The 15709-nt window shown below is 62.2% G+C and overlaps 1 protein-coding gene across 1 annotated transcript in view; it reads right to left on the reverse strand.

The window, feature by feature from the left end:
* The window catches only part of MYRF (myelin regulatory factor), a 34644-nt gene extending 19205 nt beyond the window's left edge, over positions 1-15439 (reverse strand). Inside the window, 3 exon segments of the mRNA XM_005660812.3 lie at positions 1706-1969; positions 2192-2279; positions 15258-15439. Coding sequence (XP_005660869.2) covers positions 1706-1969; positions 2192-2279; positions 15258-15303 — 398 coding nt within the window. The 5' untranslated portion in view covers positions 15304-15439.

The following is a 15709-nucleotide window of genomic DNA, read 5'->3' on the forward strand; positions in this document are numbered from 1 at the left end:
CAGCCAAGCCATCATGGACACAGCCCGGGACTGATTCCAGGATCCCCCAGCTCCCTGGGATGAGCTCCCACTCCAGACCCACATGCTGTGTGAGGATGGCAGGAAAAAGCAACGGGGACTGGGGCCCTGCCGAGGCCCCAGAGGCCTGGCGGGCTGACGAGGGCCTCTCCAGCTTCTTGTCCACCATCTCCCGCCTGCTCCCTGAGCTGCCCTGACAGCGGCCTTGTGCAAAGATCTTTCACACCCTCTGGTCCCTATAATCAAATGTTCCACGTCCATAGGACCTCGGGTTCTCCCTCCCCATAGTGCTCACGAGCCCTTCATTGGGCGATTTTTTTTTTTTTTTGGTCTTTTTAGGGCCACCCCTGTGGCATATGGAGGTTCCCAGGCTAGGGGTCAAGTCAAAGCTGTAGCCTCTGGCCTACACCACAGTCACAGCAACGCAGGATCCAAGCCTCATCTGCGACCTACACCACAGCTCACAGCGATGCAGGAACCTTAACCCACTGAGCAAGGCCAGGGATCGAACTGGCAACCTCATGGATACTAGTCGGGTTTGTTTCCACTGCGCCACGACGGGAACTCCCGCTTGGTCATTTATTGATGAGTAACTCCCTCCAGAGCTAGACTGAAGAGTCCACTGCGCGAGGGAGGTGCCGCTGTGTACCATCTAGAACAAGGCCTGGAGGGGGTGGGGGTCATGGGTGGCCCTGGGTGTTTCTCTGGGAAGTGGCCTCGGTGTTTTGCCCAAATTCTGCTCTGAGGGGTCGCAGAGGGAACAGTGCCTGTCCCCCCATTGCTTCCTCTGTGCTCCCTCCTGCTTGTCACCATAGCTCGGGGGCAGAAGCTTCTGCGCTGACTTTACAGGCCGGGGTACCAAGGCCCTAACCAAGGCAGTGGGTCCGCACCCAGAAGGTTGGTTCAGTGGAGCCAAGGATGGAGCCAGGCTGCCTGCCCCGTGTCGTGCTGCCAGCGCTCTATTATCCTTCTACCCAGAGACAGGGTCCCCTGCCCTCTGCCCCCAGGCTGGGGAACCCAGAACTTTCGCTGAGCCCCTCTGCAGAGCCCAGCAGACCCCAGCTCCCTGTGCCCCAGCTGCCCTGCAGTCTGGCTGGGCTGGCGGCTCTGGAACCAGGCTGAGCCCATGGGTCAGGCGCAGATGTGGACTCCCCGGAGAGGAGGGCAGGACCCCGGGGGCTGGCTCAGGTAGGGTCCTGACATCTGCACCAACTTCAGGTGCCAAAGCCCAGCAGCTGGTGGCCAACTCCCTGGGGCCTTGAGAAATCACGGCTGAAAGCTCGCGTGGGTGGGTGGGCCTGGCGCGGGGAGGGGCTTGGGCGTCCTAGGTGCCCGCGCAGGTGTGCAGCTGTTCCCCTGAATGTAAACAGTGGCGGTTCCAGACTCACCCCCTCCCTGCCCCGCTCTCCACACGGCTCTCTTGGAGATTTTTCTAGCACTTACATCAGCCCTCATCCCTCCCCTGCTCAGAACCCTCCGTGGCCGCGCACTGCCTCAGCCCAAAGCTGGCCGTCCCTCCTCAGCCTGGCCCTGGCCCTCCCCGCACCTCGCCTACCCCCAGGGCAGCCCGATCCCCACTGCCAGGCCTTGGCCAGCACCTCCCAGACCCACAGTCACTGGCCCCACACCTTGTCTGCCCCGGGCCCCTGCGTCCTACCCCGCCCCCACACTCCCTGCCCTCACTCACCCTGGGGCATAGGGAGCCTTGGGCTCCGCCTTGATGGGGGGCCCAGAGCCCCCCAGGAAGGGCTTGGGAGCGGCCCCCATGCCGTTGTTGTTGTTGCAGTTGAGTGGGGCGCTGTAGCTCGGGGGTGGGAGGGGGCCATGGCGCCCCGGGGAGGGTCCGCCCCCAGGGGGGCTCAGGTGATGGACCCCGCTGGAGCCGGGGATCGCGGGCTGCCCGTGGGGGTAGGAGGCCGCACTGGCTGGAGCAGAGATGTCAGGGAAGCAGCTGCGGAGAAGGGAGGAGGAAGCTCAGCGCCTGCCTGCCTGCCTGCCTGCGTGGAGCCGGTGGGGCGCCCCCGGCCCCTCCCCGGGCCCCCACCCGCAGGGCAGCGAGCTTGGAGACTGCGAGGGGACAGTGGCTGGGAAGGAAGAGGAGCGGCTTTCAGAGGTGGGGCCGCGTCCCACCTCCCAGGTGGAGGCCGGAGGGGCTGGGGGCGGGGCCACTCACAGGTCGGAGGCGTCCTCCTTGCTGATGTACTCCTCCAGGATGCTGGTGTCTATGTTGGAGGGCTCCAGGGCGCCGTTGATGTCGTGGCCTGCGGGGGAGGGGTGCACGTGAGCCGGGGGCTGCGGGTGGGGGAGATCCAGCTCCCCAGACTCCGAAGCCCCTGGGCCCAGCCCCCCAACCGCCCCCCCCCCACCACCAAGGCCGGGCTCTCCAAAACCTACGCCTCCCCCCGACCTGGCGCCATCCACTCCCTGACACCCTCCAGGAGGCACTGATGATGCCCCCCAGCCCATAAGGCCACCTGGGGTCTCCAAGAGGGGAGAGACCCAGGGTGCAGACGGGACAGACCAGCCGCCTCCTGCCCCCGACTCCCCTTTCCAGCTTCCTGACATGAGCAAGAAGCTCAGTCCTGTCTGTAAAATGGGGGAGCCAGGCTCCCATTACGGGGGGGGGGGGGCGTGCGGCAAGGGGCAAGCGAGGTGCTTTATTAAGCCAGGTGCTCAGCAGATATGCTGCCACCCTTGCCGACTCGGACCCAGACTCGCGGACTCTGTCCTGCGCTGTCCTTCAGGAGGCAGTTCCAGATGGCCTGGCAGTGGGGCAGCGGGGAGCACATCTGGTCAGGGGGCGGGGGGCATTGGGCTGGGGACACTCCTGCACCCCAGGCCCCAGCTGCAAATGAAGAGGGAGTGGGGACAGAGTCAGGAGTGCCCAGCTCACCCTCACTGCCTATGCCCGTCACCCCCTTAAAGCGGGCTGGGGTGCTGAGCCCGGGTTTCCCAGAGGAGGGAACAGCCCCAGAGAGATTCCGTGGGGAAGGATGGTGGCCTGAGGGCTGCACCCCCGCCACACACCTGCCATCTCCCCGGCCCTCCCTGCTGGCCTCGGCCCCACAAAGGGGAGGGACTCAGAAAAGACCGCCCAGCGCTCTTGGGCATCAGCAGGGGAGGAGAGGGGGAGGCACTGGCCTTTCCCCTCCCGGGGTCACCTTGCAGGGGGAGCTGGAGGGTGGGGAGATAAGGGGGCTGACGTGGGAGATGCGTCAACTCTGATACTGGAGGCCTGCCCCACCCACACCGCTGACCTGGGCTGGCCGGCCCCACTGAGGCAGCAGGCACCCCTCCCACAGCCCCTGGGCCTCCAATCTGGGGTCTGCACCTCATGCCCCCTCCCCTGCCGAACCCTGGGAACAGAGCTCAGGTCCAGGAATAAATCCCAGCTCACCTGCTCCCTGCTGTGTGACCTCGGGCAGGTCACATACCCTCTCTGAGCCTCAGTCTCCTCAGTAAAATGGGCACATGGAACAGCACCACTTTACAGGGTTGTTTTGAGGATGAGACAAGTTAAGGTGTATGAGGTGCCCAGCACCCAGCGGATGCTCAGCAGAATGGCTGTCCTCACTCCTCTGTCCCCAGAGCGCTGGGGTCCCCAGGAACCCCCAGCCCAGGCCCCTCCCTGGCCTCAGCCGGCATTTCAAGAATGCTGAGCCCCGCTTAGGTGATTAATGAGTGGCTAAGCCCTCCTAGGAGTCACGCGCTGCCTGGGACAGGCCCTGCCGCTGGCCCCCACACCGGGCTCACCCGGCCAGGACCACGCGACACCCACCAAGCACCGCCAATGGCCGTCCAGGGCCCTGCGTGGCCAGGGCAAGGGAAGCTTCTCGAGCCGAGAATGACCAGCCTGCTCGCCGAGGTTCTAGGACTCCCGTCTACACCCTGGCCCCCACTTTGCCCTTCCTCGTGAACACAAGGTGCCATTTATTGAATGCCTGCTGTGTGCCAGGCACTTTTCGAGCCAAGTACATAATAATCATAGGAGTTTATCATATGCGAGGCATCCTGCAGGCTCTCCCTGTGCAGGGTGACACCTCATCCTCCCGACCTGTAATGGTGACAATGACGACATGACAAAGAGGGTGACAGCGGCTCATCCTGAGTGCCCGTCAGGCCCCAGCACTCTACTGAGGACTTTATGGGTTTGCTTCCCAACCGCCCTGTAGACTTGGTGTTTGTTATTAACATCCTCCCCTTGGTTCAGAGAAGTCAAGTGTCTTGCCCAAGGCAACACAGCAAGACGCCAAACCCAGGAGCCGGGGCCTGATTCCACGGGGGAAGAAGGTTTGGCTGGTGGTTGCTGAGACTTCCCAGCCTTCCTGGGCTGTCCCACTTGCTGGGGTGGCGGGTGGTCCTGAGGGAGGGCCAAGCACAGAGAAGGGGGCAGAGGGGGAGGGAGGGCGGACTGGAGCGTCACTCCCACCTTGGCCGCTGAAGCGGCAGGTTTTTGAGACTGAACTTGAAATCCACAGTGAAGGATGGGGTGATGGAGTCATGGTGTTGCTATTTATAACAGGCCAGCCCCCTCCTCCCCTCTGCCTCCCCCCTGGCCAGGAGCACTCCTAATCACCCCTAATCCTCCTGCCCACCTCCCCCGGGACGGGGGTGGGGGGGGCCTCAGACAGAGGCATCTTGGGAGACCCTAACGAGAACCAGATGTGGCTGGGGGGAGGAGAGACCCTCCGGTGCCAGGGGCCGGTCGGACGGGAGGAGGGAGGAGGGAGGCACTGGGGCAGGGTGGGGGGTGGGCCAATGGGTGGGAGAGAAGTAGGAGGTTTGGGGGGTTGGTGGGCCTCCTGAGGAACACTGTGACTCCACATCTTCTTTCCCTGGGAGCCCTCGGGGCCAGCCTGGTCTTCTCCCCACACCACCCGTCCTAAAGGGTCCAGCCACCAAGCAGGCGCCCCCAGCCTGTCCCATGAACCACCCTGGAGATCAGGACCTAACATTCCAGCAGGACAGAGTGGCGTGGGGGACTTGCAGGAGCCTAGGGACTCCCGAGGCTGGGGCAGAGCCCCCAAGAACCCAGGAGAAAGGTGGAGCCCCCTGGGCATGCTCTTGGAGGTTCCCCCTCCCCCACTGTCCCCAAAAGAACTCCTGGAACACCATGTGGAGCCAGCAACACACACCTGTCTGGCAAGAAGCTAAGAGTGTCTCATGCTGACTCTTAAGACCCTGGGAGGTGGGGGGGCTGCCAAGGTCCCACAGCCTGGAGGTGGCACCACCAAGTCACAAACCAGCATCCCTGCCCTCCCTCTCCCCAAACCCTTCCACTTCCCATTGCTCGGGAAAACAGGGACCCTCGTCCAAGCCCTAGCTTGGTTGCCCTAGCTTCTGCCCCTCCCTGCAACCCTCCAGGTCCCAGCCCCTGCCTCGTTCCATCCTGGGACCCTTGCACATCAGGGCCTTCGCACATGCTGTTCCCTCATGCTGTTCCCATCCTCTCAACCCTAGGTTTTGGCTGAAATCTAAGTTCCTCCGAGAGGCCATGTCTGACTCTCCCCTTCTCTTGAGCAACAGCCTCCTAGCTTTCTCACCAGCCTCTTTAATCACTTGCCCAGCACACACCTCCAGGGGAGAGTGGATCCTCCGCCACCCACTGGCCCCGCTCACACTCCACCAGCCCCATGCCACACTCTTTATATGCCTCAGACTTAATTCTTTTTTCTTCTATTTCAGCTAGACCTGTGGCAGGTGAAAGTTGGCGGGCCAGGGATTGAATCCAAGCTGCAGCTGTGACCTACCCACAGCCAGGGCAACACTGGGTCCTTAACCCACTGTGCCACAGCGGGAACTCCTCATATTTGATTCTTATAACCGGAGTAGATGGTTTTCTTGTTCCCTGTTTCACAGATGAGGAAACTGAGGCTCAGAAAGGAGACACAGACACCTTGACCGTACGCTTAGAGGTAGGGGAGCTGGGCTATGAGTCCTGTCCTGCATTGCCTTCCTGCGGTATAAGCATCAAAAGAGACCATGGGCCAGCCATAGATGTTCATGGGACGAATGAGCAAGGGGGCAACGGGGGCACTGGAACCTGGCCTGCCTGGGTGTAGAGACCCCCACCCCGCCGTGCTGTGGTCAGGGTCCAGCGCTAGACAGGGCCCCTCCGAGCCCCGCCCCTGCCCTGTGAGCTGCGCACCCCAGCTGCTCCTCATTAATTAGGCTGTTTATTACCTGCTTTTAACAGGAGCCAGACACTGCTCCTTCCCAGGCAGGCTGGGATCAGGGCTGTGGCAAGGAAGCCCCCTCCCCTCCTCTCTCCTCCCTGGAAGGCCACCCAGCTGGGCAGAAGAGGACCCGAGGGGACACAAGCCAGGTGCGGGATGAGGGCGGGTGGGGGCCCAGGTGGTCTTCCATCCCGGACCCTTCCCTGCCTCCCCATTCGGGCTCATCCCCCCCCCCCACCAGCTGTGGCCGCTGGCTGAGTCTCGGCCATTGTCCCGGAGAACGGGGGAGGGTGGGGACCCGGCACAGTGGGAGGCTTGTGCCCTGCCCACACCCTCCCCCCCACCCGTCAATGGGGCGCTTGTCAATTCATGCCCCAAACATGGCGGAAATCCCGTCGGCCACGTGGCTGCGGGCAGGGCAGGCCGGGGCCTAAGGATGCTGGCCGGGCCTAGTTGATCTGAACCTAGGGCTAACAGGGTCTGTCTCCCCGCTGTCGAGTGTGCGCCCCGGGCATCTGAATCTGAGGAGCATCCTGCCTCCAGGCAATGGCTGGGCCAGGGTGGCCATGGTCAGGGGACTGCCAATGTTGGCACCCCCATAATGCCCCTGGGAACCCCTGGGGTCAAAGAGGCCTGGTTGCTAATATGGGCCTCCCCCTTCATTGCTGTGTGTCCCCCGGCAAGTGACCTGACCTCTCTGTGCCTCAGCTTCCTTCTCTCAAGTGGAGAGAGATCCCTGCATCACGGGGTGGGCATGAGTCCCCTGTGAGACGGTGGAAAAACTCCTCACCCCTAGAAGGCCATTCCTCAGTCAGCGTTAACTGCCTCGTCTCCATCTCTCTTGGGCCTCCCATCTCTTTCCTGCCCAGGCATGACCAGAGCCATGCTGTCACTCTGGCCCATGCATGGCACAGTCCAGCCTTTAGGACTTGGCTCAAGTCAGCTCCCCTCCCGTCGATAAGCCTTCTATGACTGCCTGCCTGCCCCTCTCCATCATTGCTCCAGTCACAGAGGGGCCTCAATACTGTGGTTCATCTCCCAACATATATATTTTTTATTTTTTATTTTTTGGCCATGCACTAGGCATGTGGAAGCTCCCAGGCCAGGGATCCTACCTGCGCCACAGATGTAACCAGAGCCACGGCAAAAACACCACCAGATCCTTAACCTGCCGAGCCACCAAGGAACTCATCTCCCAATATTGAATGAACTGAGCAGTTCCCATCGTGGCTCAGTGGTTAATGAACCCAACTAGCATCCATGAGGACGCAGGTTCAATCCCTGTCCTTGCTCAGTGGGTTAAGGACCCGGCGTTGCCGTGAGCTGTGGTGTAGGTCACAGACGCGACTCTGATCCCACGTGCTGTGGCTCTGGCGTAGGTTGGCAGCTGTAGCTCTGGTTAGACCCCTAGCCTGGGAACCTCCATATGCCACGGGTGTGGCCCTAAAAAGACAAAAAGAAAAAAAAAAATTGACTGAGCTGATCAATGTGCTCCAAACTAGTTCACACCAGGATAGGGCACAGGAGGCTTTCACCTTCCTTGGTTTGGACTTTCTATCTTTATTAATATGATCTATGATGAATATGATAACTACTTCCGGCTTCAATTTGTAACTGGAGGCTTCTCACTCAAAATGCCTTCAGGTCAAATGCTGGACTCAGCAAGCTACACTTTGCTCTCTGCATCAGATTCCTAGTTGCTTGGGGCGGAATGACAAGGATGTGGCTCTTTCTTTTTCTTTCCTTTTTTAGGGCCGAGCCCAAGATATATGGCGGTTCCCAGGCTAGGGGCTGAATCGGATCTATAGCTGCCGGCCTACGCCACAGCCACAGCAACGTGGGATCTGAGCCACATCTGCAATTTACACCACAGCTCAAGGCAACACCGGATCCTTAACCTACTGAGAGAGGCCAGGGATCAAACCTGCATCCTCATGGATGCTAGTCAGATTCGTTTCCACTGAACCACGACGGGAACTCCTGGATGTGGCTCTTTAGACAACTGCCATCAGGTCCTCAAACCGGATCCACAGTTGGTTTTGCTTCCTCTCAACTTCTTGCCAAAAATGCAGAAGAACCCCACATCCTGTCTGCAGAGACCCATCTCCTCCAGGAGACCTGAAATCTTTAGCCACCTCTGCGATGTCCTCCCCTAGTGCCCACATGGCAGCCACCCTGTCCTCAGGTTGGCATAAGGCTGAACTCACAGCCCCAAGATGCTCCCATGCCTGGTCCAACAGAGCTGGCCCCAGAGGCTGCGGCAGGTTCTTAGGACATCCACATTGGTCCCTAGGCCTCTCCACTCTGCTCTGGGGACCCCCAGCCCTCTCCCACAGGGACCAGGCCAGGCAGGCTTGGGGGGACTGCCCCCCATGAAGGCGGAATAGAGACCCTGCAGCTTGGGGTAGGGGCAGGTCTCTACCAGGGTTATGCAGGCCCATCTGTGTTCACACACCAGCATGGCCTGCACACATCTGTGTGCACAAGGGCACACTCACAGGCATGTATCCACTGACACACATGTGATTGTGTACATGCAAACATACATACAGACACACACCCCCCACAATGACACACACACAGATGCACACCAGCATGCTCCACGAGGGCTCATTCATTCCTTGAGTCACACAATTATTTACTGAGTGTCTACTACGTATCAGGCACAGTGCTAGACTCTGAAGATAAAGCAGTAAGCGAGCAAAACCTCCTGCCTACATGGAGTTGACATCCTGGAGGCAGAGTCAGATGACAAGAGAGACGGGTAAAATCCACAGCATTTTAGAAAGGGACCAATGCCCTGGAGATAATAAAGCAGGAGGGGGGTGGGGGGTGGGACTAAGAGTTGTCATTAAACAAAACAGCAGGGAGGGCTTCCCTGAGCAAAGATAGGAAGCAGAGCCACGGGGCTCTGAGGGAAGAGCATCCAGGAAGTGGGGAGCCCGTGCAAAGGCCCTGAGGCATGCTCACATCTCAGCACACCTCACAGATCTGCACGTGCATGCCTACAAATGCTCTCCAACCCAATGGCAGGACCCGGGCCAACACCCCTCCCCATCGGCTCTAGCTGTAGCCAGATCCAGCGGAGCGAACTCAGGATCCCAGACCCCCAAGTCCGCTGCCACCGACGGGCAGCCCCTTCCAAGTTAGCGAAGCAGGGGATGAGGAGTCCTGACCCCCGCAAGGCCATAGCCCCCAGGAGGAAGAACCAAGGAGGGAGAGAACACACGGGGCTAAGAAGATGAGGAGGGGCGTGAGGGAGGGTCCCCAGGCTCCTCAGGGAGACAGAGGCTGTGGTTGCGCCTTAGGGGGGCTAAAGGGACCTAGGTCAGATGGAGGGAAAACTTTCCCACTGACACAGCCTGGAGGCAGGGGGAGGACAGGAAGCCCTGAGTCTCTTGTCCACAGTCCAGGCCAGGGGACCCTGGACCCAACCTCAACCCATGGTTTGCCCTTCCTTCCCTCCCACTCCAGCCTTGGCACTCTTGGGGTCTCACTGCACACATCACACAATCTTGACCATCTGAGTGATGGTTCTGAGGCCCAGAGAGGTGCAGTGGCTGAGCGGCAGTCACCCAGCACAGCCATCAGTGGTGGGTCAGGACCCTTAGCACCTAGGGAGGAGAGGCCCCCCTCAGCGGCTCACTCCAGCTGTCACCCCACTGTCATGGGCTGTAGGTCAGGAGACTCAGGGTCCTGGCCCAACTCTGCCCTGGGTGAGCCTGACCCATCACCTTCCTCTCCTGCCTCAGCATTGCCCTCTCGGAAGTGAGGTGACCCCACTTGCAGTTCCGCAAAGCCCCAGGACTCCCAACAGATGGAAAAACCTCCCGCCTGGGTGGGGCAGGCAGATAAAGGGCGGTCAAACCCCTTCCCCCTGCCACCTGCTAAGGCCCAAGTTCCGCATCTCTGGGTAGAGGGTGGGGCAGGCCCAGCTGGAGGCACCAGGAACCAGAAGCAGGGATCTGGACCAGGCAGGGCCCGACCTGTGATGCAGCAGGGCCCCTGGGTATAGAGCGAGCTGAACAAGGTGGGCGGGTTTCCCTCATCCCCTCATCTCTGGGAATAAGTAGCCCAGAGAGGGTGAGGGGCTTTCCTAAGACACACAGCGCCAACCACAGGTCTCCACCCAAGCTTGGGGGCACCGACCTACCTGTGGACCCATAAATCTTCCAAGTGGGGAGCATAACACCTGCTGTGATCCGGGCTGACATTTACCAAGTGGTACCACGCCCGGCACAGCACAGGCCCCCTTCACCTGATCCCCACGGAAACCTGGAGGCAGGCACTACTATAATGGTACCCCCATTCTACAGACGGGCAAATGAAGGCACAATGAGGCGCCATGATAGGCCGGGGAGAAGGACCGTGGGTAAGAGCAGAGCTAGGGACAGACCTGCAGCCCACCCCACCATTACATCATCCACCCCTGCCCCCAGCTGGGGGGCTGCCCAACACAGGGCATCAGGGGCCGGAGACTCTGCGGGGAGGAGGGGAGCCCCCGTCCCCCCATACACAACACTCAGGCTGTGAGGGAAACTGAGGCCCAGAGGAGCGGGCCATGAGGAGGAAGAAGGTGGAAAAAAAAAGGCCAGGCAGCCCGGGTGGGGCGGAGCCACCCCCAGTTAATAATTCAGTTAATGATTTCTTCTTCCCGTCCTTATCGGATGCCGGGCAAAGTCCAAGGGCGGCAGCCAATGGGCAGCCCCACGGGGCAGTTACCCAGAGGCCTCTGCTGTCAGGGCCCCCCAGTCCCATAGGCCCTTGGGAGTCAGGGAGTGGGTCCCAGGTCCCCAGGAGCATCCTGTCTTTCCCCCAAACGTGCCACTTGGCTCTGCCTAAGCCCCCCAAGGGCGCTCTGCCCGGGCCCGCCCCCCCCCCGACTCAGGGGTGGCCCTGAGGCCAGCAGGCTCCCCTGTACCGAGCCAGGCCTTCCCAGCGAGGTGCCTGGGATGCGCACCCCCACACCCACCCACCTCTGGTCACACAGCCACTGTTGCTTCCCTTCCCTGCAAACAGTTCCTGCCCCCCTCCCACCCCGGGTGACCCTGCGCTGGGTGTTGGGGGCCAGGGATGGGTCAGATCCCGCCCCTCCAGCCGGACTCAGCACCTAGGGGTGAGGGGCTTGGACAGGAGTCCTCCAGGGGCGCTGTGGGTGGACCCAGGAAGCACCCCGTCTCATCTCCTTGAGAGCCAGGGGTCTGGCCATCTGCCCTATCCACCTGTTATTCCCTGGGTGCAGGACAGACAGGTGGACGGTGGCACAGTGCCACCCATCACGGACCGCAGCTCGACCCCAGACTCCCGTCCAGGGTGGGCGTCCTCTCCCACAAGTGCACAGGTGGTCCCCCGGGGCCTCCTCCTGCCCTCTGGAGGCAGAGCTTCTGGTCCCCATAGGAAAGGGGAGGCCACCTTCCCTCCCCCAAGGCCCCGGTGGTGGCAGAGGGGCGAGCGGAGGCCTGCGTGTTCGCTCTGGCTGACGCTGGCTAACTCCCTTCTCCAGGGGCCATAGTCTTGGGCCCTGGGAAAGGGGCCAATGCCACCCCTCCCCTGGGGCAGGGTGGCTTTCAAACCGGGATCTGGAGCTCTAGGGTCTGTGAGGCGCCCAGCCCTCCCGTGTCCAGTATGTAGGTCCTATTGGGAGGCCCTGAGTTTGTCTTTGTTTGGTGGCTAAAAAGGAATCATATTAGACGCCCCGGCTCTGGGTCCAGCCCACCTGCCCACCCCCACGGGGAACATGAGGCCAGAGGAGAAGTGAGTCACCAGCCCAACCACCCATCGGGTCTGGAAGGAGCGAAAGCCCAGCCTCCCACCTCCAGCCCTGGCGTGGCCCCGGAGAGGTCCCCCAACTTCAGTGGCCGTTCCAGCATGTGCTGGCAGGTCAGCTCCCCTCAGTTACTTCCTCCACACCCACCTGCTTTCTGAGGGGTGATCACTCACGCCCGTGCACCCCTGGGGCCAGGGGGCCAGGACCCTGCCCCTTCTAAAACATCCCTCCTCCCCAGGGCTGGAGGAGGAGGCTCAGGAGAGCCGAGGGCATCATCAAGACCTTCTCTGCTGCCCACTCCTGTCTTGCAGGTGAGGAAAAGGGGCCCAGAGAGGGCGAGAGCTCTGCACAGGGTCACACAGCTCTCTCAGTGGCTGAGCCCGCACCGGTTCCTCTAAGATCCCACAGGGCTCCTCTGATGCTGCCCTGCCCTGTCCCTGACTGGCACTGGGAGTCCAAGGCCCCAGCCGGTCAAGGTGATGGGAGCACACCTGCCACGGCACCCAAGTTACCTGCTGGGAGCCAGTGCATCCTGCCTGGAGGGTCCCCGCTCTGCAGGCCCTGTGCCCGCCGATCTGGGCGGCCTTAGCCTCCCTCTAGGGGATTAGCAGGCAGTCACGGGGGCCCCCGGCTGTACCAGCCTCGAGGGGGCCGCCCTGTCCCAGGCTCCCACCTGAGGCCCAAAGCGCCTTAGCCTCCAGCCCACCACCCTGGGGCGGAGTACAGCCTGGCCCACCCGCACGGGACCAGGCAGGACCCAGGACAGACGCCTGGTACGCCGGGTGGGTGGGCTGTGTCACAGGAGGGGCCTGGGAACACCCTGCCCCCTTGGGCCAAGCCCTTTCTCATCTCCAAGCCCAGAGCTGAAAGCACAGACCTTGGCGCTGTACCTGCTGCCCAGGGCAGTGACCAAGGCCAGGTGGGACCCAGGACGAGCACCCAGATGTGCCCAGCCCCACGCGACGCTCCCCACTCCCCCATCAACACATCCACAGCACAAAAGCACTGCTGCCTGCCCCCTTGCACCGTAACACACCCATGAGCACACCCAGCATGCTGCTCCCCATCCCAGGCACTCCCTAACACCCGCACTGCATCCCCCGCAAGCCACGGCCCACCTGATTTCCGGCCAGGCCTTCCCCTCCCAAGTGGGCCCGGAGACCCCAGCCCACAGCGCCTGCCCCCCTTCCCCCCATCTCGGGCTCCGGGAACACTTCTCAGCCCCTGGCTCCCTCCGCAGACATTCTTGAGTCTCCTCTTATCTCTCTGGAGGGAGCAGCACAGCCTCCCTGCCAGGCCGGCCAGGCCAGCCGCATGGCTGAGCCGTGGCGTCAGCCCCCACCCCCCATCCACGGCCAGGAGGGAGAGTTTGGCTCAGGAGACAGGGAGCCTGGGCCAGTCAGGCCCACCCCTCTGCCCAGGGCCCAGGGTCCTGGGGGAGGAGGGGCGGGGATATCTACAGGAAGCAAGGGGGCCTGGCCCATGAGTCAGCTGGGGTGTCTGGCAGGCTCAGAGCACCCCCCAAAGAGGGCCCCCCAAAGCAAGAACGAGTGTCCCCTTCCTACCTCCCCAGGGCCCCCAGCCCCCCTGAGACTTCTCAAGGCTCCTAAAGGATCTACGGGAACTGGGGAGAACAAGAGCCCCCGGGGATGGGTGGTGAAGTGCCCAGGACTCTCAAATGGCCCAACAATCTCAGGATGGCCCACTTGATCTAGTCCAAACCCGATTTCTTGGATCTGAGTCTGCTGGGGTGTCCGGAGTCCTGCAGTGGGGAAGCCTGAGGCTTGGGGATGCCCCTACCTGGGCTGCTCAGCAAGTGGAGGTGCACAAAGGCTCCCCACTCCCCGCCAAAGTCCAAAATAGAAACGGAGGCAAAGAAAGGCCTTTCTTGTTCCTTCAAGGAACTCCAAAGTGATCTGGGCACGGAGCTTGAAAGCTGGGCCCCAACTCCCGGCCCTGTGGCCCAGCAGCCCCAGCACAGTTCGCCCCATGGGCCACCCGTGCCTCCCCCGGGGCAAGTCCACGCTAGGAAGATTCTGAGTCACTGAGTTCTGGGTTCTGAAGGCACGAGGGGCAGGATGTGGGCTTAGGGGCTGGAGAGAGGGTGGGAGCAGAGGCCGGGCTACCCAGGTTGGTGGAGAGGGGCACCCAAGGACCCAGAGGACCTGGCCAGATGTTCCGGTGAGGGTCTGAGAAGCTGGGAGATGTCAGCTTGCACCTCTGCCTCCCCCTCCCACACTCTGTCCCATCATCCCTCCTGAATCCAGCAGGGGGACAGCCTGGAGGAGGGGCAGAGGCCATTCAGGAAAAGGGGAGGGGAGTTAGTGAGATGTAGGAGCAAACCTCCAAAACCACTGGCCATGAGAGAGGAGAGGGTAGAAGAAAATATTGTAAAGTGTGTGTAGATCCCAGTCCCGGGGGTGGGGGTGGTCCTATCATGGTCAAGGTGAGAGGATGAGGTCACTCCTGGGATGGGGGCATAGCCAGAGGAGGCAGAGTTCCAGGGACAGGTGTCGGGGACACAGCCCCAAGGAGCCTCAGAGAGTTGCCAGGACGCGGTTCACAACTTTCCGAGGGTCTCAGAGTGTGGAGGTGGCTAACGGGGTGGCGGGGGGGATGCTAACTTCAAGAAAGTTCCAGCCCAAGGAGAACATTGGACGGTGGGGGGGGGGGGGTGTAGGGAAATCCAGCCTACAGAGGAATGCTGGGGAGGGGTAGCTGCTTCAGGGGAAGTTCAGCCTTGGGGGAGGGAGCAGCCTTGCGGAAGGTGGGTGACACTCTGGAAGGGGGTCCCCGGAGGTCGCAGCTCCTGGGAGTCAAGCCCCAGGGAGGGTGCCAACGTGAAAGGCACACAGGGTGCCTGGGTGTCTAGGCGGGGGTCCCAGTCTCTGGGAGGCATGCTGGGGTGCCAGGCTAAGAGGCATGGAAGATCCGAGAAGGCGTGCTGCCCCCCCATCTGGATGGGGTCCCAGGGAAGCACAGTATATAGAGTCCCCAGCATTGGGAAGTGCGCTGGGGGTGGGAAGTGTCAGAATTTAGGAGGGACTGCAGGTCCTGGAAGGAAAGGGGACACAGCTCCAAGGAAGTTGTGTGTTGGGGGACAGGGAGGGGAGAGCGCAACTTCAGCGGAGGTGGATAGGAAGCTCCAGCAGAAGGAGGGCCCCAACCCTGAGGACGCGTTCCGCGGGGAGACGGGTGTCCCACCGAGGTGAAAGCACAGTCGGGGAATCCCAGTCCCCCGGGAGGTCGGCTGGGGGTTCCCAGCGCAAGAGGGTCCCGGTCCGCGGGTCCCTTACCTTCGAAGAAGCGCTGCAGCGCCTCCGTCTCGTCCACCACCTCCATGTCCGGCCTGCCCGGCGCGCACTCCGCCCCGGCCCCGCTACAGCCCGGCCCGGGGGCGCGGCATCGCCGGCGCGGCCCGCGCGACAGTCCCGGCTCGGCTCCGGCTGCGGTCCCGCCGGCCCGCCGCCGCGCTCGCCCCCCGCACGGCCCTGGCCCGGCCCCTGCCCGCCCCACGCGCCCCGCCCGCCCGCCGCGCGCAGCGCCCCCTGCCGGCACCCCCACCCCGCGCCGCAGCCCCCGCGACGGCCGGGACGCGCGCGGCTCCTCCAGGGGGCGCTCGGCGCGGGGTCCTAACCGAGTTGAGGGTCGAGACTCCGCCTGGCTTCTGTGCGGGGAGGCAGGGCCCTGCAGTCCTTGGCAGCCCGTTGGGCTTCTGAATCTCAGGTCTTCCGGGACATCACATCCC

Source organism: Sus scrofa, chromosome 2 (assembly GCF_000003025.6).
Source record: "Sus scrofa isolate TJ Tabasco breed Duroc chromosome 2, Sscrofa11.1, whole genome shotgun sequence".
NCBI lineage: Eukaryota > Metazoa > Chordata > Mammalia > Artiodactyla > Suidae > Sus > Sus scrofa.